Here is a 25,625-nt window from a genome sequence, read left to right as displayed (position 1 = left end):
CCTCATATGGGTCAATAGGCCTTCTTCTGTTACCTTTGTTCTTATGTTCTTATTTTCAAGGTTATAATCAACTTCTTTGAAGGCAGATTCTTTTGCTAACTCATCAGATCATGCATTAAGAGGTCAAAATGAGATGGAATCCACCTGAAATGGACTTTATTACCATCATTAATCATTTTTGCTATACTTGGGTCTAGACTGTCTAATCAGACAGTCATAGTGAGAGTTTGATACTTGATACTTTGATACTTGTTTTTTGATACAGTACCCCATGAAAGACTAATTAAAAAGATAGAGGCCCATGGTATTGGGGGTTCTATATTAAGTTCGATTAGGACATGGTTATACCAAAGAAAACAGAGTTAGTATAAATGGGGTTAAGTCAGACTGGGAAAATGTAAGTAGAGCCAAGGCTCTGTCCTGGGACCTCTGTTGTTTATAATAAACATAAATGATTGCAGTTACCTTTGCTCTTATGTTGACCAGAACACACTTTGTTCTTATGTTCAAACACTAGTATGTAATAGTTGTCTTAAAGAGTTGAGCGCAATTAAGGATAATCAAAAATAATAAAATTGCTCTATTGGTGACATTCAAATTACTTTGGAAATTCCCGCCAGATAATCGGCCATGCTCTACAATATAGTTATATTATTGATATATGCTCAACTTAAAATAAATAATGTAGTATAGATTTGACAGAATTAAATTTTAATAGTAAATAAAATGTTTATAGAGTCATAAGGTTCGAAGAAATAAGTAGAATTAATTACAGAAGAGAATAAGAAGCGGAGGAAATATGGAGCGCGAGACGGAACTAAAGCGACGGCCAGGACGACTCTCGCGTTCCTGCCGCGCGAGAGCGTAATGTGAGAGTGTAAACAACGTTTGGAAATGGCCACAGCAGCTTATAATTATGTTGTTACCGCCCACAAACCCACCGCCGTCACAGCATGTGCTACGGGTAAGTGTTTGTGGGAGAGTGTGGGGCGGGGGGCAGGTGCCAGGAGAAGAAATATGTTCAGGTGTTTGAGCAGTTACGGAGAGGTGCATGTGCTGTAGCTTGCAACAACAACCTGCTCAATCCTGAAGTTTTTCATAATTGCTGTGGTTGTGCTGCAGGCATCAACCCGGAGCTTCTCGTTGCTCTTTTATTCACCTTTTTTTTTTAAGTGCAGGAAACTTTTAGGATACTTAGGTGTTAACGGGGGGGGGGGGGGGGGGGGGGGGGGGGGAGGCCTTCACTGCCGGTCTCCATCGCTTTGATAATCTCCAGCTCTTATTTATGGTCTCCATCATACTCAATATAGCTTTTCTCGCCACACTCATTCTTAATCGTAAATAGTCTCCACCATACATGTTTTACTCGCCAGTCATTGACTTGGCCACACTCTTTCCTCCTTGTCTTGGCCACACTCTTTCCTCCTTGTCTTGGCCACACTGGCTCTGTTATAGCCACCACTATAACACTCTTCATTGCCTCGGTGTCGACGATTCATGGCCACCGTCGTCATAGTCATCATAGCCTCATCCATACTGGTTCTTTTTTGTCACAATTGGCATGGACTCATCTCCACTGACTCTTACTTAAGAAGAAGAAGTCCTATTGGCCCATACGAGGCAGCACCTATCTATAACCACCGAATCCCACTCATATACATGTCCAACCCATCGAAAACCCAAACAATCGAGAGACCCCACCTCCACCACATTACGCGGTAATTGGTTCCACAAATCAACAACCCTGTTACGGAACCAGTATTTACCCAAGTCTTTCCTAAATCTAAACTTATCCAATTTATACCCATTGTTTCGTGTTCTGTCTTGTGTTGATACTTTTAATACCCTATTAATATACCCTTTGTTATGTCCATTCATCCACTTGTAAACCTCTATCATGTCACCCCTAACTCTTCGCCTTTCCAGTGAATGCAAGTTAAGCTTTGTTAATCTTTCTTCATATGAAAGATTTCTAATTTGGGGAATTAACTTAGTCATCCTACGCAGGGCACGTTCAAGTGAATTTATATCCATTCTATAGTACGGCGACCAAAACTGGACTGCATAATCTAAATGGGGCCTAACCAGAGCTAGATATGATCCAAAGCGGATAACAAATTATCTGAAGAACCTTATAGGTAAAAAGAGCATGGTACAAAAGGATTAAGAATGGGGAAGTTAGTTTAGAACAAGGAATTCGTACAACTGGTTAGAAATGTTAAAAAAAAGAGATAAGGAAAGCAAAAAGAAACTACGAAGTTCGCATAGCAGGGCAAGCGAAGACAAATCCTAAAGGGTTTTTTCAGTTATATCGAACTAAGACTAGGGAAAGGATAGGTCCATTAAAAACTGAGACAGGACACATAATGGATAATGACGAGGAGATGAGTAGTATTTTTAGTAAATATTTTATATCTGTATTTACTAAAGAGGAACTTAACAATATGCCTTCAGCCGAACAAGTATATGTGGGTGGGGACGAGGACAGGTTGAGTATTTTAGCAGTTACCAGGGAGGACGTAATTAAACAAATAGTAAAACTAAAACCAAACAAATCCCCAGGGCCGGATGAAGTGTTTGTCAGGGTGCTTAAAGACTGCAAAGAGGAGCTTTCCGAGCCACTTTCTACCATATTTAATAAATCAATAGAGTTAGGTAGAGGGCCAGAGTCATGGAAGGTAGGTAATGTGGTACCAATTTTTAAGAAAGGAGATAATCACTTGCGTCAAACAATCGGCCAATTAGCCTAATGTCTATTGTGGGAAAGTTACTTGAATCGATAATTGCAAATACAATTCGTCTTCATCTTGAAAAACATAAATTAATAAATGAGTCGCAACATGGTTTTACAAATGGCCGTTCATGTTTAACAAATTTGCTCCTTTTATTCCAGCATAGTTGAGGCAGTTGATAGTGGTAAAGATTGTGATGTGTACCTTGACTTTAGCAAAGCTTTTGATACAGTGCCACATGAAAGACTGATTAAAAAAATAGAGGCTCATGGTATTGGGGGTGCTATATTAAGTTGGATTAGGGCATGGCTATTCCAAAGGAAACAGTTAGTATAAATGGGGTCAGAGTGGGATGATAATAAGAACATAAGAACATAAGAACAAAGGTAACTGCAGAAGGCCTATTGGCCCATACGAGGCAGCTCCTATTCTATAACCACCCAATCCCACTCATATACTTGTCCAACCCGTGCTTGAAACAATCGAGGGACCCCACCTCCACAATGTTACGCGGCAATTGGTTCCACAAATCAACAACCCTGTTACTGAACCAGTATTTACCCAAGTCTTTCCTAAATCTAAACTTATCCAATTTATATCCATTGTTTCGTGTTCTGTCCTGTGTTGATACTTTTAATACCCTATTAATATCCCCCCGGTTATGTCCATTCATCCACTTGTAAACCTCTATCATGTCACCCCTAACTCTTCGCCTTTCCAGTGAATGCAACTTAAGCTTTGTTAACAGTGGAGATAATGTTAGTGGAGTACCTCAGGGCTCTGTCCTGGGACCTCTATTGTTTATAATATATATAAATGATTTAGATTCAGGCTTGAGTAGCAACATCTGCAAATTTGCAGATGATACAAAAATCGGTAGGTAATTAACACGGAAGAAGACTCACTATCGGCCCTGGGTACGGTGAATCCCGTCACTGCCACTCCTCAGGCAGACAGTTGAACACACTACAGTTCTCGTCCGGCGGCGGCTCACTGCTTCTCTAAAGCAGACTGGTGTAGAGACCTTGGCTGCCTAGGGTAGACTGACTTTTCGTACATCACAGCAGCCCTACATTGACTATGAATACAGACATGTCATAAGTACAATGGGACCACTAGGACATGTCACTTCCTAGCTGACATAGACGTACACCCTGTCGCTCAATAGATGGCACTGCTTTTCTAAGCGTCACCTCACCAGAGGTCAGCACCAGCTACCTCATGAGCCGACTAGGACAGGAATCCAGCGCCTATTGCCGGTATATTCCCGTCATCACTAGATGGAGTTGTCCATGTTGTAGGGGTTTTCGGGAGCGGACTCACAGATGGCGTTGACGTCACTGCTCCGAGTTCCGACTGTGGACTTGGGTTCGTAACATTCTTCAGCTATATCTTGATCTGGTTAGGCCCCATTTAGATTATGCAGTTCAGTTTTGGTCGACCATACTATAGAATGGATATAAATTCACTTGAACGTGTCCAGCGTAGGATGACTAAGTTAATTCCCCAAATTAGAAATCTTTCATATGAAGAAAGATTAACAAAGCTTAACTTGCATTCACTGGAAAGGCGAAGAGTTAGGGGTTACATGATAGAGGTTTACAAGTGGATGAATGGACATAACAAAGGGGATATTAATAGGGCATTAAAAGTATCAACACAAGACAGAATACGAAACAATGGGTATAAATTGGATAAGTTTAGATTTAGGAAAGACTTGGGTAAATACTGGTTCGGTAACAGGGTTGATGATTTGTGGAACCAATTACCGCGTAACGTGGTGGAGGTGGGGTCCCTCGATTGTTTCAAGCGCGGGTTGGACATGTATATGAGTGGGATTGGGTGGTTTTAGATAGGAGCTGCCTCGTATGGGCCAATAGGCCTTCTGTAGTTCCATCTCTTTTTTTTCTTCCTCGTCATTCTATACATTTTCCTCTTTTTCTCTTTCCTCCTCTTCTTCCCCTTCCTCCTCATCCTCCTCCTCTTCCTCTTCCTGTGCCGTCTCTTCTTCCTGTTCTTGCAGCTACTGTAACAGATCCCATTTATCATTAGTATGATATTTGCAGGCCACCTGACATCACCTACAGACCTCAACCTTGTAGTTGCTCGCAATAACAGGGTCGAGCTTCATCTGGTAACACCTGAAGGACTCAGACCTCTCAAGGAACTCACTATATATGGCAAGATAGCTTGCATGCACCTCTTCACTCCAATGGTAAGAATTTTGTTTTGTGAATCTGGTACACCTGGTGTAATAAAAATATATAATGTGATGAGTAATATACATGTCATAATTGAATGTAATTTTCAACTGTATTCATACATTCTTTTGTTAAGAAATATATCTTAGTCAATTAATTTTACATTTTAACATTTCAGAATGAAGCTAAAGACTCGCTGTTCATTTTGACTACAAGATACTGTGCTATGATTTTAGAGTGTGTGGGTGATGGAGATCACCTTGAAATTCTCACTCGTGCCCATGGAAATGTGTCTGATAAAATTGGTGAGTTGTGTGTTCTGTGTTTAGATTACTTCATATGTAGTGCTAGTCTGTATTGAGTACATATTCCTACAGTATTGTAGGAAAATTACTTGAATTGAAAAAGCGCCATTTGTTTACATCTTGAAAACCCAGAATAACTCGGATTAAGATTAAGCAGTTTATTGAAGAATTGTAATATTCTGTATCTTGATTTCAAGAAAACCTTTGATGCTGTGCCTCACAATGGACATATTAGGAAAGGTCATGCAAACGAGCATGATGTCATGCTCGTTTGCTAATTTTTGCTTGGGGAGTTCTGTCCACTCGTTAGACTTTTGGTAGAAATACAGGGTTTGTTTTGAGGCGCCTACCTTTCTGATGCCAAACCTGGTCGATGGCAGACATAGAATGCTCCCATCCACATGGGGGGGGTTTCTATAGGCCATTGCTCCTCATGCCTCTCTGAGGGGGGCCAGGTTCTGGCTCGTGGTCCCCAGTAGGCAAGAACTCCGGGGAGTTCTCTGGGTCTCACTCAGGAAATGTCATTTCGTTACAGTCAACGCTGGTTTTATCTTATATGATGGACATTTGTGTCCTTTACAATATGTATGCAGTAGAATGTTCATAATGTTCTATGGAACTGTGATACATGTGTCAGTAATGTGTCCACAACAAATGTTCATAGGCACAATATTAATATTGTCCATTGGTTCAATATTCAATATATTTACAATATGTACACTTTCACACACTACCTATAGTTACACACTCAGTACTTCAGAAGTGAGTGATAATCAAAGCAGTAGTCCATAGTTCACAGTGCGAATTCGCACTCGATGCACCAGGTACAAACAGATTTTCACTTCCTGTTTCTTCGTTCTGTGTGCTTGCAAATAACGCACTCACGTACACCCTTGGCTTTAGTACATGTAGGTGTTATGTAGCTAAGCTCGTGAAGTGTAGGGTAGTCTTGAAAAGATTATAGGAATAAATCAATTTGTAAGGTAGTCTTGAAAATATCACTTTGTAAGGTATTCTGGAAGAGATTCAGGTATTCTGGAAGAGATTCAGCAATTCTTGAAAAGATTGCTTTGTAAGATAGGATTGAAAAAATCCAGGTATTCTTGGAAAGATCCAGGAAAATCTCAATGACAAAATTCTGTCTTGGTATCACTCATATCTTCACATGTATGTGAGGAAAGTGGGTGTATCTATAAAAATTGGAAATGACAAGGGTATGCATGGGTGGCTCTCAGCTACTACTGGGTTATACTGGATATGCTCACTGTATCGTCCTCATGGGTGCTATATCACTTATATCTGACCTTTGTGATAGGTCCTTATTGTGTCTAGCTTCATCAATATCATGATCCTTATGTTCTTCAAACAATAAGGTCTGAATTTCACCAACAGAGAGCAATCTTTCAAAACCGCGTCTGACGGGTTGGGAGCCAGAGGCGTGTGCGCCACCCATAGTTGCTCACTCGGAATGGATACAGCCAGCAGCCCTAGGGCATTCTTGAATTTTTTCCAAGATGGCTGCCTCTCACTGGAGGTCCCAGGAGTCCTTTTCGCACCCAACCAACTGTGCTCATGTTTTGAATGGGTACGAAATCTTAAACTGGTGTTTTCTCAGCGGGCGCAGATTTAGGCAAATGAGTTTTCTCAGCCAGAAAAAACTCAGCTTGGTGGGTATGTGGGCCTGCGGGCCGCTCCAAGCAACTGCCTAGTGGACCAAACTCTCACAGGTCAAGCTTGGCCTCGGGCCGGGCTTGGGGAGTAGAAGAACTCCCAGAACCCCATCAACCAGGCCGCATAGTGGTTAATGATTATGATGTGTGTGTGGAAGAGGAATGTGTTGCAGGAGTCATGCACTAGACCAATACTATCCAGGACTGTAGAGTACATAATGGTGTGTTGACCAAAGAGCATTCAAGTAGTAAAGAATAAAAAATAATTCTAATGTTATTTGACAGTATGTAATATAGTTCTAAGACATACTGTATGTTGTAAGATAATGTTCAAACTTGTTCATATACTGTATTTATGAATAATCTGATTGTTTTCATAAGTTTTTCAACTGTAAAATTTAAGACAAACATTTTCAGCATTAAGTTATGTAATATTAAGAGTCTGTAGATTTGTTTAAGGATTGGAAGAGTGGAAGATACTAGCTGGTTGGCTGTATTGTTGCACATTGTTTTAAAATATTATTAAATAACTGGTATTTCTCTAATCCTTTACCAGGTAAGCCATGCGAGACGGGAATGATAGCCATTGTTGATCCTCAAGCTCGGTGCATTGTCTTGCGGCTCTATGAAGGTCTTATTAAAGTTATTCCTCTCGACAAAGACAACAACGAACTAAAGGCTTATAATATTCGGTAAGCTTTTACACATACAGTATACTCAAACTTCTGTGTCACCCTCATTTCATTCCCAGGTAAACACAGCTCTTATAACACACCTATACCCATGGGGCTTGGAAGAAATAAAGTGGTTGGACCTGATGGAGTTTCACCTTGGGTGCTGCGAGAATGTGCAACCGAGCTGAGCAGTCCACTTCAATTAATATTCCAGACATCCTCGTGCGCAGGAATTGCACGGCAGATATATGGAGAAAGGCAAACATAGTACCAGTCTATAAAAATGGTTGTTGAGAGGAACCTCTAAATTATAGACCTGTATCATAACAAGCTTGAACACCTAGGGAGTAATGACATAATAACTGACAGACAGTATGGTTTTCGAATAGGAAGATCCTGTGTAACAAATCTGCTTAGTTTTTATGATAGAGCCACAGAGATAGATACTACAGGAAAGAAGTGGTTGGGTTGACTGTGTCTAGACCTAAAAAAAGGCTTTTGAAAAGAATCCCACACAAGAGGCTGTTCTTGAAACTGGAACATGCTGGAGGGGTGACGAGGAGACTTCTGACATGAATGAAACATTTTCTAACTGACAGACAGATAAGGGCAGTACCAGTAATTGGAAACAATGTATCTCACTGGAGGAGTGTTACTAGCGGAGTACCACAGGGTTCAGTTCTTGCACCAGTAATGTTCATCGTCTACATAAATGATCTACCAGAAAAAATATAGTAATGTAGTGTACTATAGTAATGTGTTTGCAGATGATGCTAAGACACTGGGTAAGATAGGAGATGCATAGACGATTTTATAGACGAGTGTAATGCCATTCAAATTGATGTAGATAAAATAAGTACTTGGAGCAAAAAGTGGCAAATGGAATTCAATGTGAATAAATGCTGTGTTATGGAATGCGGAATCGGAGAAAATAGACCACACACAACTTAATGTGGAAATGAGAGCACATTAAAGGGGTGGTTAACCACTGCACTGCTCTGCTGACTTCTAAAATTGTTAAATGCCCTTCCCTGATGACATATATGTCGAAATAAAATATAAATTGTACTTACTTTGGCCGCATTGGGGTCCAGAAAATGGCGTGTGATGTCACGGTTTGGTGGCCGCTTGTGGCGTAGACTCCCAGAGCCAGTCGCGCGCCAGCTTCAACAAGCGCAAGTTGCCACAAATATCTTTTTATTCATTTTTCCACATAATTACAAATGCATTTATTTTTTTTCTGGCTAATCCTATGTTTATTGAACATGTTCACAATATTCTGGCAGTAGAACATCCGTACTATTCCAAGACACTGTGTTACATGTATCACAAATGTGTCCACAAACATTGATTATACAGTGGGGCCTCGACTTACGATTTTAATTAGTTCCCAGAGACGGATCCTAAGTCGAAATTAATTTTCCCATAAGAAATAATGGGAATTGAATTAATCCGTTCCACGCTCCCAAAAATATTAATTTAAAAATACATTTTATACTGAATACAATTTTTTTTTCTCTAACTACAATACAGTACATATGTTTATCTTACCTTTATCGAGGACTCTTGTTGGCGTATGGAAGATAGTGAGGAGGGGGGGGGGAGGAGGCAGAGGAGAGGTGTTACTGTTTGGAAGGGGAGTTTCCTTCCATTATAACATCAGGCAGTGATGACTTCTCTGGGATACACTCTCATACGTTTTGCCTGCATACCATTAGGACCTGGTTATGGTTCACTGCTTGTTTGTCTCACTAAAAATTTGTCCATGGAGATTTGTTTTTTCTTCATTCATCAGTGTTATTGAAAAGGTTAAGGCAATGGTCTACTGCAGCTTGATTTGGGTGAGTCGTTTCAGCAAAAGTTTGCAGTTCTTCCCATGTTGCACACATTTTCTTATTTTTTGAGGAAGGGACATTCTGTACTGCCTCTATGGTCATTCTCACATGTGTTTTCATATGTTGAACCTTACCACTGACTTTCTTGGGACCCATGGCGTGATATATAATAATTTTATGTTAAAAAAAAAAATATCGCCAAAATAATGGAATTTCTTATAAGCGTGATCGTCACTAAGCGGGCAGCTCTGGTAAACTGAGGCTTTTGACTTTTTCACTCGACGCACAAGGTGCTGATGCATCTTTGCTTGCGTTCCCTACATTGTGTGTTCTTGTAGACAACGCAGGCAAGTTTACCCGTGTCTTGTGATTCTGTGCCTGGCATATAACCAAGCTTGTGTACACCCAGAATTTCTTTCAGGAATTGCATGAGGCATTGCTGCTGGCATCCCACGTGTTGCAACAGAGCTCTCCATCCCCAACTTCACGAGAAGTTGTGAAACTAGAGCAACACTGAATGTACATATTGGGGGGTCTCTTGCCTGATTTCATGAGATACATATTGAAACAGTTCATCACAGCAAATGTCAATGAGGTGAAAAAAGAATTTCTTCATTCACTTCACAGATTTTCTCGCACACTAGACGGCACCTACCATCGTGTCACATTTATCAACTAGCCACATGTTTATGTTGTAGTCAGTGTGGACAATGCGCTGAGTGGGGGTCGGTTGCTGGAATGTGATGTGCTCACCATGGTCTCTGTTGGGTAACTGAGGCATTTAAAATCGTGCGCTAGACCCTCAATTGTATATGTACGATGAGTGCAATTTCGTGACAGTTACTCCCTACATACATGTATGTCTTGCTTGGTTTAAGGGTTTGTAACACTTGTGTCACATGTCACAAACATCACCTAACACTTGTGTCAGGTGATACTAATGCTGGGGAATACTTACTTGAGCCTGGAATGACCTCTAGAAGGCTTGCTACACTCAGTCTTCCAAGTGCTGCTTGGCATCAAAGTGACCGCAAAGAAACTAACTTTAAGTTGGCTTGCCCACCTTGGCATGGGGACTGAGGATACCTGCCTTGATTGGCTATGATCAAAACATACCTAGGGTAAATTATATGTATGTATGTGTGTGTGTGTGTAATAAATAATATTATATATATATGTGTATGCATGCATGCATGCTTTTTGGTATTTTATTAACCAAATTTTTATAATTATACAAGTATTTGCATTTCTTTGCAGAGTTGATGAGCTTCAGATTCAAGATATAGAATTTTTATATGGTTGTTCTAATCCCACAATAATTGTTATTTATCAAGATACTCATGGAAGACACATCAAAACTCATGAGATTTCATTAAAAGAAAAGGAATTCTCAAAGGTAAGTTATATTTGAAGTTATATTGAAGTGAGCAAAGTGTGTGGTAAAATAGTGATTGGTGAAGTATAGTGAACAGTCGAGAAATTTGTCAGTGTTCATGGATAGAAGAGCATGGATCATCTATCTATATCTATCTATCTATTTATGAAGAGCAGGGGGTGCCATAGGCACAATCAGAGAACATTGTATAAACACCAGAGGTCCACCGTTGTTCAACATACTCTCAGCGAGCACAAGAAATATTGCCAGAACAACCGTGGACATCCTTAAGAGAAAATTAGATAGTTTTCTTCAAAAAGTTCCAGACCAACTGGGCTGTGGTAGATATGTGGGCCTGTGGGCCGCTCCAAGCAACAGCCTGTTGGACAAAGCTCTCACAAGTCAAGCCTGGCCTCAGGCCAGGCTTGGAGAGAAGAACTCCCAGAATCCCATCCAGGTACAATCCAGGTATTTTGGGCCTACCAGTGTTTAAGCATGTGAAAAGCTTGCAGGTGTATATGGGAGTTATGGACTTAAAGAAAGCATAGTATAAAGTTGATAGAGGGTTTCTAGATCAATGAACATGTATTGAAGCTTTTATGTAGGAAAGTGAGCATATGGGAGGCCTGGTCAGAGACAGGGCCGTGGGGGCCTTGACCCCTGGAATCAACACAAGGTATATAAATATATATGGTGTAGTGAGTGAGTGGTGTGATATTAATGTTGATGGAGGTGGCTTCCACAATTTCTTCTCTTAAGCATTCCACTTGTTGACCACCCATACTGGGTACAAGTATTTCCTTATATTTCTTCAATTCATTTGTGTTTCCAGCTTCCACTTGTCCTCTTATCTTATTTTCTCTCAACTTGAAGGGGTGTCCTTGTTCATCCTGTCTATTCCTCTTAGTATCTTGAATGCTATGATCATATCTCCTTTGTTTTGCACGTCGTCCAAGGTGGGTGCCTGACAACTAAGTGGACAGCGCTTCGGATTCATAGTCCTGAGGTTCCGGGTTCGATCCCCGGTGGAGGAGGAGACAAATGGGCAAAAAGTTTAATTCACCCTGATGCTCCTGTTACCTAGCAGTAAATAGGTACCTGGAAGTTAGACAGCTGTTACAGGCTGCTTCCTGGGGGTGTGTAACAAAAAGGAGGCCTGGTCGAGGACCGGGCACGGAGACGCTATGCCCCGAAATCATCTCAGAATAACCTCAAGATAAAGTTTTGAGGTCGAGTTCTCTCAACCAATCCTCATAGCTTAACCCTCTTAGCTCTGGCACGAACCTAGTTCCCAACCTCTACTCAATCAATTTTTGTTTTATGTTTCGCAAGGTATTGGTTCCAGGCCGGTGCTGCATGTTGTAGCATTAGTTAAACAAAAGCTCTGCAGATTGCCTTGAAAGTATTCTAGTTTAGGTTTCTAAGTGACATTTTAATGGTTGCCAGTAGTCCCCATGCTGCTGATGTCACCCTGTCTATAAGGGCCTCTGGTGTTAGTATTGGACTTGTATTCACTCCCAAATCTTTTTCTCTCTCCAATTCCTGAAATTATCTTCCATATATGGTGTAAACACCTTCTGGTCTTCTTCCTCCCTACTCCATCTTCATTACCTTACACTTATTGGGAGTGAACTCCAGCAACCATTTGCTTGCCCACTCCTGGAGTTTGTTAATGTCTTCCTGTAACTTGCTGCAATCTTCTGTTTTAACATTCATCGTTAACTTTTCATCATCTGCAAACAATGAAATGTACTAGCTTAACCCCTTGGGTAACTCATTAACATAAATTAATAGAAGTGGTGGTCCTGTGATTGATTCATGGGGTACCCCCACTTGTTACACTTTCCAGCTGAAGACCTTGCCTCTGGCTTCTGTCCTTTAGATACTCTGTTACCTAGTCTAGCATATTCCCAATTATTCCAGGCATATTTCTCCATCTTATACACTGGTCTTTCATAAGGAACAATATCAAATGTGTTTTGACAGTCTAGGAAAGTACAATCTACTCAACCTTCTTTTTCCTGTTGTATTTTAGTAACCTTGAGGAAGAGTCTCGGGTGGCTTTGGGAGATGCCCCTTCTGATTCGGACACTGAAGTGGTTGCGCCCGTTTTCACGCCGAGGCTTCTGGGCTGTCCCAGCAGATTCCATTCTTGGAAGCTTTTTGTTCAGGGTTGGTGGGTGTGGATGAGGCCTCTGCCCTGGGGCATTTGTTGGGGATTCCTGGGGCTCGGGGGGAAGTCCGCTTCGAGCACTTGGCCTTCTTTTGACCCTGCTTGGGTCCTTGTTGCCCTTTGGGCAGGGGTTATTGCTGCATGGGGAACAGGTTTTTGTATTATCCTTCCCTTTATGAATTTGAATTGGGTGCGGCTCACCGTTGGGTGCTCTTGGGTTCCTCAGATTCATCTTTCTGGAGGTTCCTTCCTCTCGGATTTCCCCTGGGGAGGTTCGGGAGGCCCTTGGTGCGTACCTCCTGTGAGATCCGGTTTACACCTTTGTGACGGACGGATCTAGCTTCTTTTGAGTTCAGTTCTTCTTCTGATTGGGTGCTTTAGGAGGTTCTTGAGTCTTTCTGGCTGGTAGACTGCCCCTTTTTCTCTCTTGGTTCTTAGCGTGGCTTTTGTCATACCATACATACCATACTTAAGTGGCGGGAGGTTTCTTCTGTGTTGCAGATATTCTTGTGGGGCTCGCTCGAGTTCCTCAATGAGTACCTCTTCACCCGTGCTTCCTCGTGACGTGGGTCTGCAGCCCATCCTCTAAACAAAGACCCATTCAAGGTTTTCTTGTCCTTTCTCTCTCAGCTTTTTCTGGACTAGCATCTTATGCCGAATTCTGTTGCTACTTATCGTGCAGGTGTAGGCTTCTGCAGTTTCTGTAGCAGCGGTTTCTGTAGCTGCGTGTAGCAGCGGTTTCTGGTGTAGCCTCTTCACCATGCGTACGGGGTGGATGTTACTTCTGCTCCGTTTCACAAGCTATCTCGTGTGTATTTTCACTTCTGGCCAGCTCATACACCATCTGAGCCGTCTTGGTCTTTGGACCGGGTTCTTTCCTTTCTTTCTTCCCGGTTTGTCATGGCCCCTTCAGTTTGGGATTGCTTTGGGAAAGCCTTATTTTTGTTGGTTTTAGCCTCTGGGGGTCGGGTTGGGGAGCTTCATGCTCTTCTCCGGCGCCGGGAGTTCTGTTCATTTGGTCCTGGTGGTAGTTTTGTTCGTTTGCAGCCTTCTTTTCTGGAGAAGAACGAGACGGCTGCTTTCCGGAGGGGTTCTTGGGTCATTGATGCTCGGTTGGTCAGGCCAGAGGTGCATCATGTGCTGTGTCTGGTGGTGGCTTTACGTCGTTACCTGCGGGCCACTGGTTCGGTGACAGTGGACGCACTCTGGGTGGATCCAGTTTCCTGTTCCAGTCCTCGTGTGTCTCAGATTGTCTGGTGTAATTAGTCTAGCCAGTCTAGCCAGGGGAGCCGGTCGGCTGAGCGGACAGCACACTGGACTTGTGATCCTGTGGTCCTGGGTTCGATCCCAGGCGCCGGCGAGAAACAATGGGCAGAGTTTCTTTCACCCTGTGCCCCTGTCACCTAGCAGTAAAATAGGTACCTGGGTGTTAGTCAGCTGTCACGGGCTGCTTCCTGGGGGTGGAGGCCTGGTCAAGGACCGGGCCACGGGGACACTAAAAAAAAAAAAAAGCCCCAAAATCATCTCAAGATAACCTCAAGAGTCTGTGGTGTACCCTCATGCCCATGATGCATGGAAGTATGCTGCTCTTGCAGCTGTTTTTGGTACTATGTCTTGGGTTGACATTCGGGCATGGGGGGGTTTTGGAGGTTGAGCAGTGTCCTGGCCGCCAAGTATCTCGTGATGTCCCGGGCCCCTATATGGCCTTGTGTTGCATTGAGGAGCCTGTTGCGGCTATCAGTCTCCACTTCGCCTTGATATTTGCGGTGTTGCCGTCTCCTGGGTAAGCCTGTTTTTTACTTATCTGTGGGTAGTTAGCTTCAGGGAGCCAATGAGTCTCCCCACAGAAAACCAGCGCTGAATGTAATGAAACATAATTTTCTGGACAAGCCCCAGAGGCTCTCTGACACCCTCCCTCCCTCTCTCCAGTTGACAGTCAATATCATTCAAGAACTGAGGTGGTAGGCTGCTGGCTCCCCCCCCTCCTCTCCCTTTCATGGGGGGGGGGGGGTTGCACTAACGAGCAGGAGTACTAGTTGGATGAGGTGTTGCCTGTTTTTCTTTCTGGGGAAGTTCTTTTGCTCTTTTTTGGATGTAGGTCGCAATTTTCACCAGATTGTGGTCTGCTCTGTTTTGCCTTTCTGGGTGCCCTCGACGGTTGATGGCAATTATGACATACTTTAAATGTAAAGTGCTCATATGGTCATTGCTCCGATAAGCCAGGTTCTGGCTCATGGTCCCAGAAATGGCAAAAAGACACTTGTGACTGATGACCCCCAAACTAATATAGCACATATCAGTTTGGATAGCTTCAGGGAGCTTTTGGGGCTCCTCCAGAAAATGGTGTTTCATTACATTCAACGCGCTGATTTTATCAGTACCAGTATTATCCTACTCATTTCATATACAGCATTGAGTTTTAATATTTGATCATTTAATATTTATATATTGATAGTTTATACTTAGCATCAGTTCCTGAAAATTAGTGTAATTAGTGTATTAGTGTAATTATTTACTGTGTGCGTCGGTGCGTGTACTGTACCAGCTTGTGTAGGATATGAAAGACTTATGAACTTAATCCTGACCTTTATCTAGAGGTGTTGAATTATTAGTATTTACAATTTGCTTTCTCTCCTTACTATCATTGAAATTTTGTATCTATAACCACCAATCAGAACAAGGTACTTAAACTGTTGCTCTGATGGATGGCTGTCAAGAAACTCCTTTAATAATATGGGCCTGATTTTATTTACAATGTTTCTTAATTTGAGAGAGATGCTAAAATATTGTTTACTGACACAAATTAGGTTGTCTTTGGTAATGAAGTTACTATAAACTGGATATAACAAGCATAACCAGCTTTTTATTGTTTAACATTGACTAATGGTTTTTTAATAGATGCCTTGGAAGCAAGACAATGTGGAGACAGAAGCCTCGACAATAATTGCCGTTCCCGAGCCATATGGTGGGGCCATCATTATTGGGCAGGAAACAATCACATATTTGACAGGCACCTCACATGTTACTGTGGCTCCAGCACTTATCAAGGTACAGTACTGTATATTGAAATCTTTTTAGGAATTGTTAATGGTTCAAACATTATTTATTAGTAAGCTGTAGACGATTTATTATTTGTATTAATATAATTAATATTGACTAAGATACGAGATGATAGTGCAGATTAATTAAGGAAGTGTTAGTAGGCAAACTTGGTATTATACTAGATGGGCTACCCAGTTGCACTCGGGTCACTTTTCCCCTCTTCCTCTCTCATCTCTCTTCCTCTGTCCCACCCTCTCTCTGCTGCACCATTCAGTATCCAAAGTGAATTCTGATCTGGTCCTACTGTTTTACTTACACCTAATTCTTCCAGGTGTTTCTTTACCTCCTCTTTAGTTACTGCTATATCTTTCATAATGGTTTTCACCCATCTTTTACCATTGGGATTAGATCTAGATCATTGGGATTAGATCTCTCTTGTGCATTTTTTCACCTCCAGCCTGCTCATGCGCCACCTGAGGTGTCTTGGTCTTTGGACCGGGTTCTTTCATTTCTTTCTTCTCCTCAGTATGTCGTGGCCCCTTCAGTTTGAGATTGCTTCGGAAAAGTTTTGTTTTTGTTGACTTTGGCCATTAGGGATCAGGTTGCTTTTCTCCGGTGCTGGGGGTTCTGTTCGTTTGGCCCAGGTGGTCATTTTGTTAGTTTTTGATGGAAATTATGACATGCTTTAAATGTAATGTGCTCATAGGCCATTTCTCCCTGCGCCTCTCTGAAGGGGCCAGATTCTGGCTCGTGGTCCCTGATAGGTCATTTCTTCCTGCGCCTCTCTGAAGGGGCCAGATTCTGGCTCGTGGTCCCTGATAGGCATAAGGACTTCTGTGACTGATGACCCCGACTAATATATCATATATATATATCAATTTGGATAGCTTCGAGGAGCCTCCGAGGCTCACCCAGAAACTGGAGTTTTATTACATTCAACACTGATTTTTTGCCGTTATTAAATTAAATAGTATTACTGTACTGTGTGTTAATAAATGTGCTGTATGAATGAGTGTTACATAGGGATTAGCAGAATAAATTTTAAAAATCTTGATTTCCAACAGACAAGTACTATCGTTTGTTATGGCAAAGTGGATGCCAATGGATCCAGATACCTTCTTGGAGACATGTCGGGGCGTCTGTTTATGCTGCTGCTGGACAAATCAGATGACCGTGCAGAAGCTGTCGTCAAAGTGGAGCTCTTAGGTAGAAAAGACTTAATTTGTGTTCTTATTTATATTTTTACCTTGTATTTATATTCATTTAGTTTTAAATATAAATTGGTAAATAATTTTGTACATAAAATTGTAACTATTAAATTAAGAACATCAGAATCAAGGAAACTGCAGAAGGCTTATTGACCCATACAAGGCAGCTCCTATTGATATCCACCCAAACTCATTCATATATATGTCTAACCTATATTTGAAACAGTCAAAGGATCCTACTTCTATTATGTTACGCAGTAATTGGTTCCACAAATCAACAACCCTGTTACTGAACCAGTATTTACCCAGGTCTTTCCAAAATCTAAACTTATCCAATTTATACCCATTGTTTCATGTTCTACTGTGCGTTTAGTAGTCGATACATTTAGTAATCTCTTAATATCAACTTTGTTATGCCTATTCATCTACTTGTATACCTCAATCATATCACCTCAAGTTCTTTGCCTTTCTAGAGAATGTAAATTAAGCTTTGTCAATCTCTCTTCATATGAAAGGTTTCTAATTTGCGGGATTAACTTTTTCATCCCACGTTGGATGCGTTCTAGTAAATTTATATTCATTTTATAGGATGATGACCAAAACTGAACTGCATAATCTAAATGGGGCCTAACAAGAGGAAGATATAGCACGAAGAATGACACCAGGTGTTATATTAATAACGCTTCGAGAAATAAATCCCAATGTCCTATTTGCCTTATTTCAAACATTTATGCATTGATTTTTTGGCTCTAAATTCTTACTAATCATAACTCTCAGATCCCTTTCGCAATCCGACTTTGCAATCTGAACAATCCGAGAGCTTGTATCTTGTAACACTATCACCATTACCTAGCCTCAAAACTTTACATATATGAACATTAATCTGCATCTACCAAACTTTTGATGCAGATTAATCTGCATCTACCATCACATTTGTAAACAGTGGTAGACGGTTGGAACAAGTTAAGTGAGAAGGTGGTGGAGGCCAAAACCGTCGGTAATTTCAAAGCATCATATGACAGAGTGCTGGGAAGACAGGACACCACGAGCGTAGCTCTCATCCTGTAACTACACTTAGGTAATTACATTTTGAATCCTTTGCTACGTAACCCATCGCTAGGTTCCATCTCACTCCAAGACCGGCCCAACCCCCACCCCCCCCACCCCATGCCCAGGAATTTCTAATCTATTACACAAAAAAAAAAATTCTTTGGACGTTAAAATCAGCTTTTTGGAAATCTGCCACTTGACAAAATTCTTTCTTACACATGTATTCCATTCTATGCTAAATCTGATTTCTTTGTGATCATTGTTCCCTAGGTCACTTCCTATATCGATGTTATTAATTTGTCTCTCCCTGTTAGTTAACACTGTAAAATATTTTTTTGTGTGTTCGTTACTTAACATTATCGTGCGTGCCACGTGAGCACCGCAGACTTTGACGTCATGGGGCTAATGGTGCGGGCGAGCGGGCGGCGACGCCTAAATGTGTATGCTCGTTTCAGTTTTCTCACCTTAATTCTCGTGCTACGTCGTTCGTTTTGGTATCATTGTGTTTGCAATTAAATTCCCTGCAGATGTATATGCTTATAATGTCCAAAGGCCTGGTGAGATTCCCCACAGCAAAGCCTAAAGTCGGAATAGTTACCTGTGAGCGCAAAAAATCGGTAAAATGTGTATACTTGTTTCAGTTTTCTCACCTTAATTCTTGTGCTACGTCGCACACCACAACCTAATATGTATACTCGTTCAGTTTGATAACATAAATTTTCATGTTACATCACTCGTTTTGGTATAAAATTGTTCGCAATATAAAGGCGTGCATTTTAAAACTAGTCTCATAATAATAGAGCAATAACTGGAATTTTAACAAATATTTTAATTTTGGACGCTCATCATCAAAATTATTCATATCTTTCCAGTGTTCTGACATCAATTTTCATGTTACAGCGCTCGTTTTGGTATCAAATTGTTTGCAAAATAAAGGTGCGCATTTTAAAACTAGTCCCATAATAATAGCACAATAAGTAGAATTTTAACAAATATTTTAAAATTTAAAATTTACACCCAAAAATGTATTTATAATCTTTCAAGTGTTCTGACATCAAGTTTCGTGTTACATCTTTCATTTTGGTATCAAATTGTGCACATTCTAAAGGCGCTTATTTTGAAACTATCCCGAGGTCGATCGGATAAAAAATGAATTTTATACAAATATTTTTTATAGTGGACGCGAGTCCTGTCCACGGCTAGGACTCTAGAGAAAAAAAATGTACGTGATCGGTGTCCAAAGCGAGCGATACTGTTAATGTGTTGCTTAAATAAGTAATCATTAATTAATTCCAGCACATTTTCTGCTTTGCTATTCCCTGTTCTGTTAAGCCAGTTTATTCCACTAAAATTAAAGTCACCCAATTATTTCATAATTTTTGTTACAGGGGAAACTTCAATTCCTGAGTGCCTGACGTACCTGGACAATGGTGTGGTTTTTGTTGGATCCCGCCTTGGTGACTCTCAGTTAATAAAGCTAAATACTGAGGCAGACTCATCAGGCCAGTATGTGACTGTCATGCAGACATTCAACAATCTCGGACCTATTGTTGATATGGTTGTAGTTGATTTGGAACGACAAGGACAAGGACAGCTTGTAACTTGCTCAGGTGAGTATGGTATAGTCATCTGTGTACTTTCCTATCAGTCTCTAAGGCAGAGTGAGGTCTAGCTCTTCATGCCTCACCTACTAGCCTTGTACCTGTTGCATTTCAACTTAATTACTGTATTCTGACTTTTCAATTCTTTGTCGAATTGGGCTTTGAAGTTGTAGATGGAGATGGCTTCCACAACTTCATCTTTTACAGATTCCACTGGTTAACTACCTGTACCAGGTACAAGTACTTTCTTATGCTTCTTCAGCTCATTTGTGTTTTCAGCTTTTCAGCTGTGTCCTCTTGTCCTGGTTTCTCTCAATCTGAAGAGGCTATCCATATCCACCTTATCTGTTCCCCTCAGTATTTTGTAAGATGTGATTATATCCCCTCTCTTCCTTCTGTCCTCTTAAGGCTGTGAGATTTATATCCATTAGCCTATGTTCATAGCTTAACCCTCTTAGCTTTGGCACCAATCTTGTTGCAAACCTTCAAACTTTTTCAATTTGGGCCTATGCTTCGCAAGATGCGGATTCCATGCCAGTGATGCACAATCCAGTATTGGTCTAACAAATGTTGTGTAGATTGCTTTGAAAGAGTCCTGATTCAAGTTGATAAACGATGTTCTTATATTTGCCACTGTCCCATATGCTGCCGATGTTACCTTGTTTGTGTGCCTCTAGTGTGAGTGTCGGACTTATATCCACTCCTAGATCCTTCTCTCTCTCTCTTCTTAATTCCTGTAACTGCCTTCTCCGAATGGTGTAAATGTCTTCTGGTCTCCTCTCTCCCTTTCCCACCTCCATTACCATATACTTGTTGGGTTCAATTCCAGCATCCATTTGTTTGACCGACTTTGACTACTTCTGGAGCTTGTCAAGTTTTTGTAATTTTCTGCAGTCCTCTTCTGTCTTTATGTTCCTCATCAGCTTTGCATCATCTGCAAACATTGACATATCTGAGCTCACTCCTTCAGGTAGGTTGTTAACATAAATTAGGAATAGCAGCGGTCTCTGGATGGAGCGATGTGAGACCCTATTCGTTACATTCTTCCAGCTTTAAACCTCCTCTCAAACTGTGACTTTGCTTTGTCCTTCAGATACTCCCTTACCCAGTTCAATGTTTTCCCAGTTACCCCAGGCTGCTTCTCGATCTTGTACACCAGTCTTCCATGGGAAACAATGCTAAATGCTTTTTAACAGTCTATAAAAATGCAGTCTACCTTCCTTTTTCTGTCTTATTTTAGCTTTGTTATAAAACTCAATCAAGGTTGTCAGGTACAATTTTCCATTTCTAATTTTTTTTCAGATTTTTTGTTACAAAGTTGATTCTCTTGAGATGCTCCACTATTCTCAACCTGATATTACTTTCTCCAGCACTTTACAAGAAATTTTTGTCAATGATACTAGTCTCCTTGTTGGTTCTAATGTAAAGACCTGAAATCTTTTGTTGAGTTCGTCGCATTTCTATGAGAGGTCCTCCCTTGTTTCTTCAATCTGAGTACAAGGTCAGTATGCTGTACGGAGTATACTGTCATTTTTCTACTGATATTGCTACAGAATAGCTTTGGTTATTCCTTAGCATTTGTAGCAATATCATTTTCAAATTGCCTCTCAGCTTCTCTCCTGACTTGAGTGTATTTATTCCTTGTTCTCTTTAGTGCCTCTCTATTGTTCTTTATTCCAAATTCTCTATACATTTTCCAGACTTTTCTGTGAGGCGCTCCATCGGCTTATGAAGCTATCTGAACTGATATGTGCTATATTAGTTTGTGGTCATCAGTCACAGGAGTCCTTATGCCTACTGAGGACCATAAACCAGAATCTGGTTCCCTCAGAGAGGTGCAGGGAGTAATTATCTATGAGCACTTTACATTTCAAGTATGTTATAATTGCCATCGACCAGCGAAGGACCCAGAAAGGAAGGCGAATCAAAACAGACCACTGTCTGGTTAACCTTTGCAATCGACATCCGAAAAGATCAAAATAACTCCTCCAGAAAGAAACCCAGCAAGCAACACTTCATGCAATTAGCACTTCCGCTCATTAGTGCTACTCCCACTTCGTTGGTGGGTAATGCCTTGTAATTGTGATTAGTAATAATGGATTCGAGCTGATCTTGAGTGAACCTATCATTAGTTTGAATCATTTTGGGAGCTGTTTGGTGGTTTCAATACTTCATTTTCTGTGAACCTTGCAGTTGTCAGTAAAGCATCAGTGACTTTCAGGATGCTTTTCCCAGAAAGTTTGAGAATTATCAAACTCCCTGCGCCTCTGTAAGGGTGGCTGTGTTCTGGCTGGTCCATGGTAGACCAAACAGAACTACTACGACTGATGTGAGCAATTAACATGCAGGAATGTCAGCGGTATAGCATAGGAACCTACCCGGGCTTTACCAGAAAGAGGCGTGTCATTACATTCAATGCTGTTTTTTCATCTTTTTGTTTTCTTTTCATGATTTCTTTTTAGTTACATTAGATCAAGTTCTTTCAGTCTTTCTTTGTTTCCTAAACCGCATAATTCTAGAATAAACCTTATTGCAAACTGCTATATTTTGTTATTAGCACTTCTATTTTCTTTTGTTCTTAACTGCCTTTCAATTTCATTCCTTTCCTTGCTTGTTTGCTGTTGCCGAGGCATTCTTAATTTTCTCCTTACCTCATTTTTGGTGCAAGTATGTGTAGTGGCTTAAGTGGTGGCTTGACCACCACCTACAATTAATTTACCAAATGTAAATTATTCTTGAAAAGATTTAAACAGTTGGATGCAGTTTTAGGGATACATTCTATAGTGTCATCCCCTCAGGTAAAGCCAGTTTTCAGAGAGAACAAGGTATCATAGATATTCAAATTAAATTAAAAAAATTTCAGGTGCCTTTAAGGAAGGATCGTTGCGGATCATTCGGAACGGGATCGGCATCCACGAGCAGGCTTCTATTGAGCTGGACGGTATCAAGGGCATGTGGTCACTGAGTGTGAATTCAGGAAAGCATCACAATACTATCGTCCTCTCATTTGTTGGCCTCACCAGGTAGGTGTCGCTGCTGTTCTGTGTTTTCATTTGTGGTTTTTATTTACCATGTTATTTTACATCTATTGCATTGCCTTCCTTATTATGAATGACAGTCTTATGTCTGGCTTGCTTTGATACGATAAAATCTTATGCTAACATCATGGTTACATTCTTGGACAACCTTCACAGTGTGAAAAAGTTATTATTTTCCATATTTCTTAACCCCTGACATGTGTGGCTATCAATATACATGAATGCCTACCTTCGCATAAAAATATAAAGTTAAATAAAAATATTTCAGCAGGGGCCAAATGGTGGCCCCCTGTAGGCTCAACACACAGATGTCATATCAGCCTTAAAAGGCCTTAACCCCTGCACTGTACTTACTGAGATATCTTGACTAACAGGTGGCGAGCTGACCGAGAAAACTCGTTTGTAGATATGGAGGATGATTTAAAATTCCCGCGGGTACACATCCTGTTTCTCAGGACTCCAGTAAACAGATGCCATCTTGAAAAAAAAATTGTGTATCGCTCCTGGCTGCAGGACCCTAAGTACTACCAAAGCTGGTGCATACGACAGTAGCTCACAGCACAGCTGTGCAGTCTGGGGCCACAGCACTACTTACAATCTTTATAATCTTTCAAGTGTTCTGACATCAAGTTTCATGTTACATCTTTCATTTTGGTATCAAATTGTGTACATTCTAAAGGCGCTTATTTTGAAACTATCCCGAGGTCGCTCGGATAAAAAATGAATTTTATACAAGTATTTTTGTAGTGGATGCGAGTCCTGTCCACGGCTAGGACTCAAGAGAAAAAAAATGTACGTGATCGGTGTCCAAATAGATGATCCCGACTAATAAAAACTATGTACTGTATATACAAGGTGCAGATATCAGTGAACACAATGATAGTTGTGTTCTCCCATCATTGTGGGAGCCAGACGCGTTCACAGCATACAGCCAAGGTTTCGTGCATCTACGTATTATAAAATGTGACCTCATGTTCCTTTAGAAACTAAACTTGTGGAACACACTATGGAGGCTGACTCCATACACAGTTTCAAATGTAGATATGATAGAGCCTAGTAGGCTCAGGAATCTGTACATCAGTTGATTGACGGTTGAGAGGCGGGACCAAAGAGCCAGAGCTCAACCCCCAAGAGCACAACTAGGTGAGTACAGATATTTTGTATTAGTGTGATATCTAATTTTATTATTTATCTTTGATTCCTTGTTAATAATTTTTTTTTTTATCAGGGTGTTGACATTGAGTGGTGAGGAGGTAGAAGAGACAGAGATTACTGGTTTCGTTGCCGACCAACAGACCTTTTTATCCTCCAATGTTAAATATGAGCAGTTACTTCAGGTATAGTTTTATCAATGCTAGTTATTCATAAGAAATTTATGAAATATTTTGCTAAAGTATATTCCAAACCTTGACGTATTGGGTTGCAAACCCATTTTCCCCAAAAAGTTCTCTACTAGAGACAATATTAACCACTTTTCTTGCGGGGAGAATGTTGTGGCTTCCTGAAGCTGTCTCGCTGGGATGACTCCTAACTACTAGGTCCCATCAGTTGTAGAGTTCTTAGGCCTACCGGGACCAGAGCCAGAATCTGGGCCCCTCGGGTTCATTTGTTTAAATGAAAATTTGGTATTTGCTTTAACTATGTAAACAAATGATCGAGTCTTTCAAAACTAGCATGTGCTAGTTTTGAAAGACTTATCCCACTTATTTGGGAGGGGGGAGGGGACCATGCCCTCCAAGGGCTTGTGTCCTCAATTCTAGACACTGATGCAGTCAAGACCACATAACTGCTGTAGAGTCCCCTGGTTGACTCCTGTGCAGACTTCACTTTTTCAGCCAAGTGCTTTTTGGGACTTTGGCTTTGTGGTGTTTCTGTGTACAATGTTGTATAGTGTGAGCCTGGCATTTAGTGTATGTGAAGCTGCATGTGCTCAGGGCTTTCTTTCCTGGGTGCTCCCTTACGCTGCCTTTGCACTGACAGAGTTGTCATCTGGTGTGTGAAGAGTAGAGGTGCTATAGGCAAAATCAGAACACTGTATGAACATCAGAGGTACATGGTTGTTCAATATCCTCTCAGCAAGTATAAAAGATATTGCCAGAACAAAAGTGGAAATTTTCAAGAAAAAACTGGACAGTTTTCTTCAAAAAGTACCGGACCAACCAGGCTGTAGTGGATGTATGATGCTTCGGACTGCTCCAAGCAACAGCCTGTTGGACCCAGCTCTCACAAGTCAAGCCTGGCTCTGGGCCAGGCTTGGGGAGTAGAAGAAATCACAGAACCTCATCTAGGTACAATCCAGTCAAGGGCATTGTGGTCCCTCTGTCCTGGCTTTAAGTCTGGCATAGTGTCCCCAGTGTTGGATCTCCCACTTGGTTTACCCTTTGGGCCTTGGAAATCCCTTGCTGGTTTGATGTGGCAAGTTCTATTCTCCCCAGACCCACTCTTGGTATGTGAGAGTTTGACGGTTGTTTGTTGTCCGTGCTCTGATCTTCCTCTGCCCTGAAACATCTGAGGGTTTGCAGGTCAGGCAGGGTCGTTGCTATCCCCTTTGTCTGGCTCTCAGTAGGGTTCGTGAGTTTGCAACCGTGTAGCATGCGCTGCAGAGGTTTTGGATTCCTATGGGCTCCATTTGAACTCTTTGAGCTCTAGCTCCATTTGAACTGTTCCCTTCATAGTTCATATCTCAATGGGGAGAGGTCTCGTTTTAGTTCCTGTCTCTTT

The 25,625-nt window shown here is 41.2% G+C and overlaps 1 protein-coding gene across 1 annotated transcript in view; it reads left to right on the top strand.

The window, feature by feature from the left end:
• Positions 1 to 807: 807 nt before the first annotated feature.
• pic (DNA damage-binding protein pic) overlaps positions 808 to 25,625 on the top strand; it is a 52,088-nt gene continuing 27,270 nt past the window's right edge. The window contains exons 1-10 of the mRNA XM_045735923.2: positions 808 to 964; positions 4,799 to 4,947; positions 5,112 to 5,238; positions 7,465 to 7,600; positions 10,675 to 10,813; positions 15,864 to 16,013; positions 17,072 to 17,213; positions 19,654 to 19,875; positions 22,730 to 22,889; positions 24,133 to 24,241. Of these exons, the coding sequence (XP_045591879.1) occupies positions 895 to 964; positions 4,799 to 4,947; positions 5,112 to 5,238; positions 7,465 to 7,600; positions 10,675 to 10,813; positions 15,864 to 16,013; positions 17,072 to 17,213; positions 19,654 to 19,875; positions 22,730 to 22,889; positions 24,133 to 24,241 (1,404 nt within the window). The 5' untranslated portion in view covers positions 808 to 894. The remainder of the gene's footprint in view (positions 965 to 4,798; positions 4,948 to 5,111; positions 5,239 to 7,464; positions 7,601 to 10,674; positions 10,814 to 15,863; positions 16,014 to 17,071; positions 17,214 to 19,653; positions 19,876 to 22,729; positions 22,890 to 24,132; positions 24,242 to 25,625) is intronic.

The sequence above is a fragment of the Procambarus clarkii genome, chromosome 6, assembly GCF_040958095.1.
Source record: "Procambarus clarkii isolate CNS0578487 chromosome 6, FALCON_Pclarkii_2.0, whole genome shotgun sequence".
Lineage (NCBI taxonomy): Eukaryota > Metazoa > Arthropoda > Malacostraca > Decapoda > Cambaridae > Procambarus > Procambarus clarkii.
The sequence above is the reverse complement of the archived record's forward strand: the minus strand, read 5'-3'. Positions and strand labels throughout refer to the sequence as shown.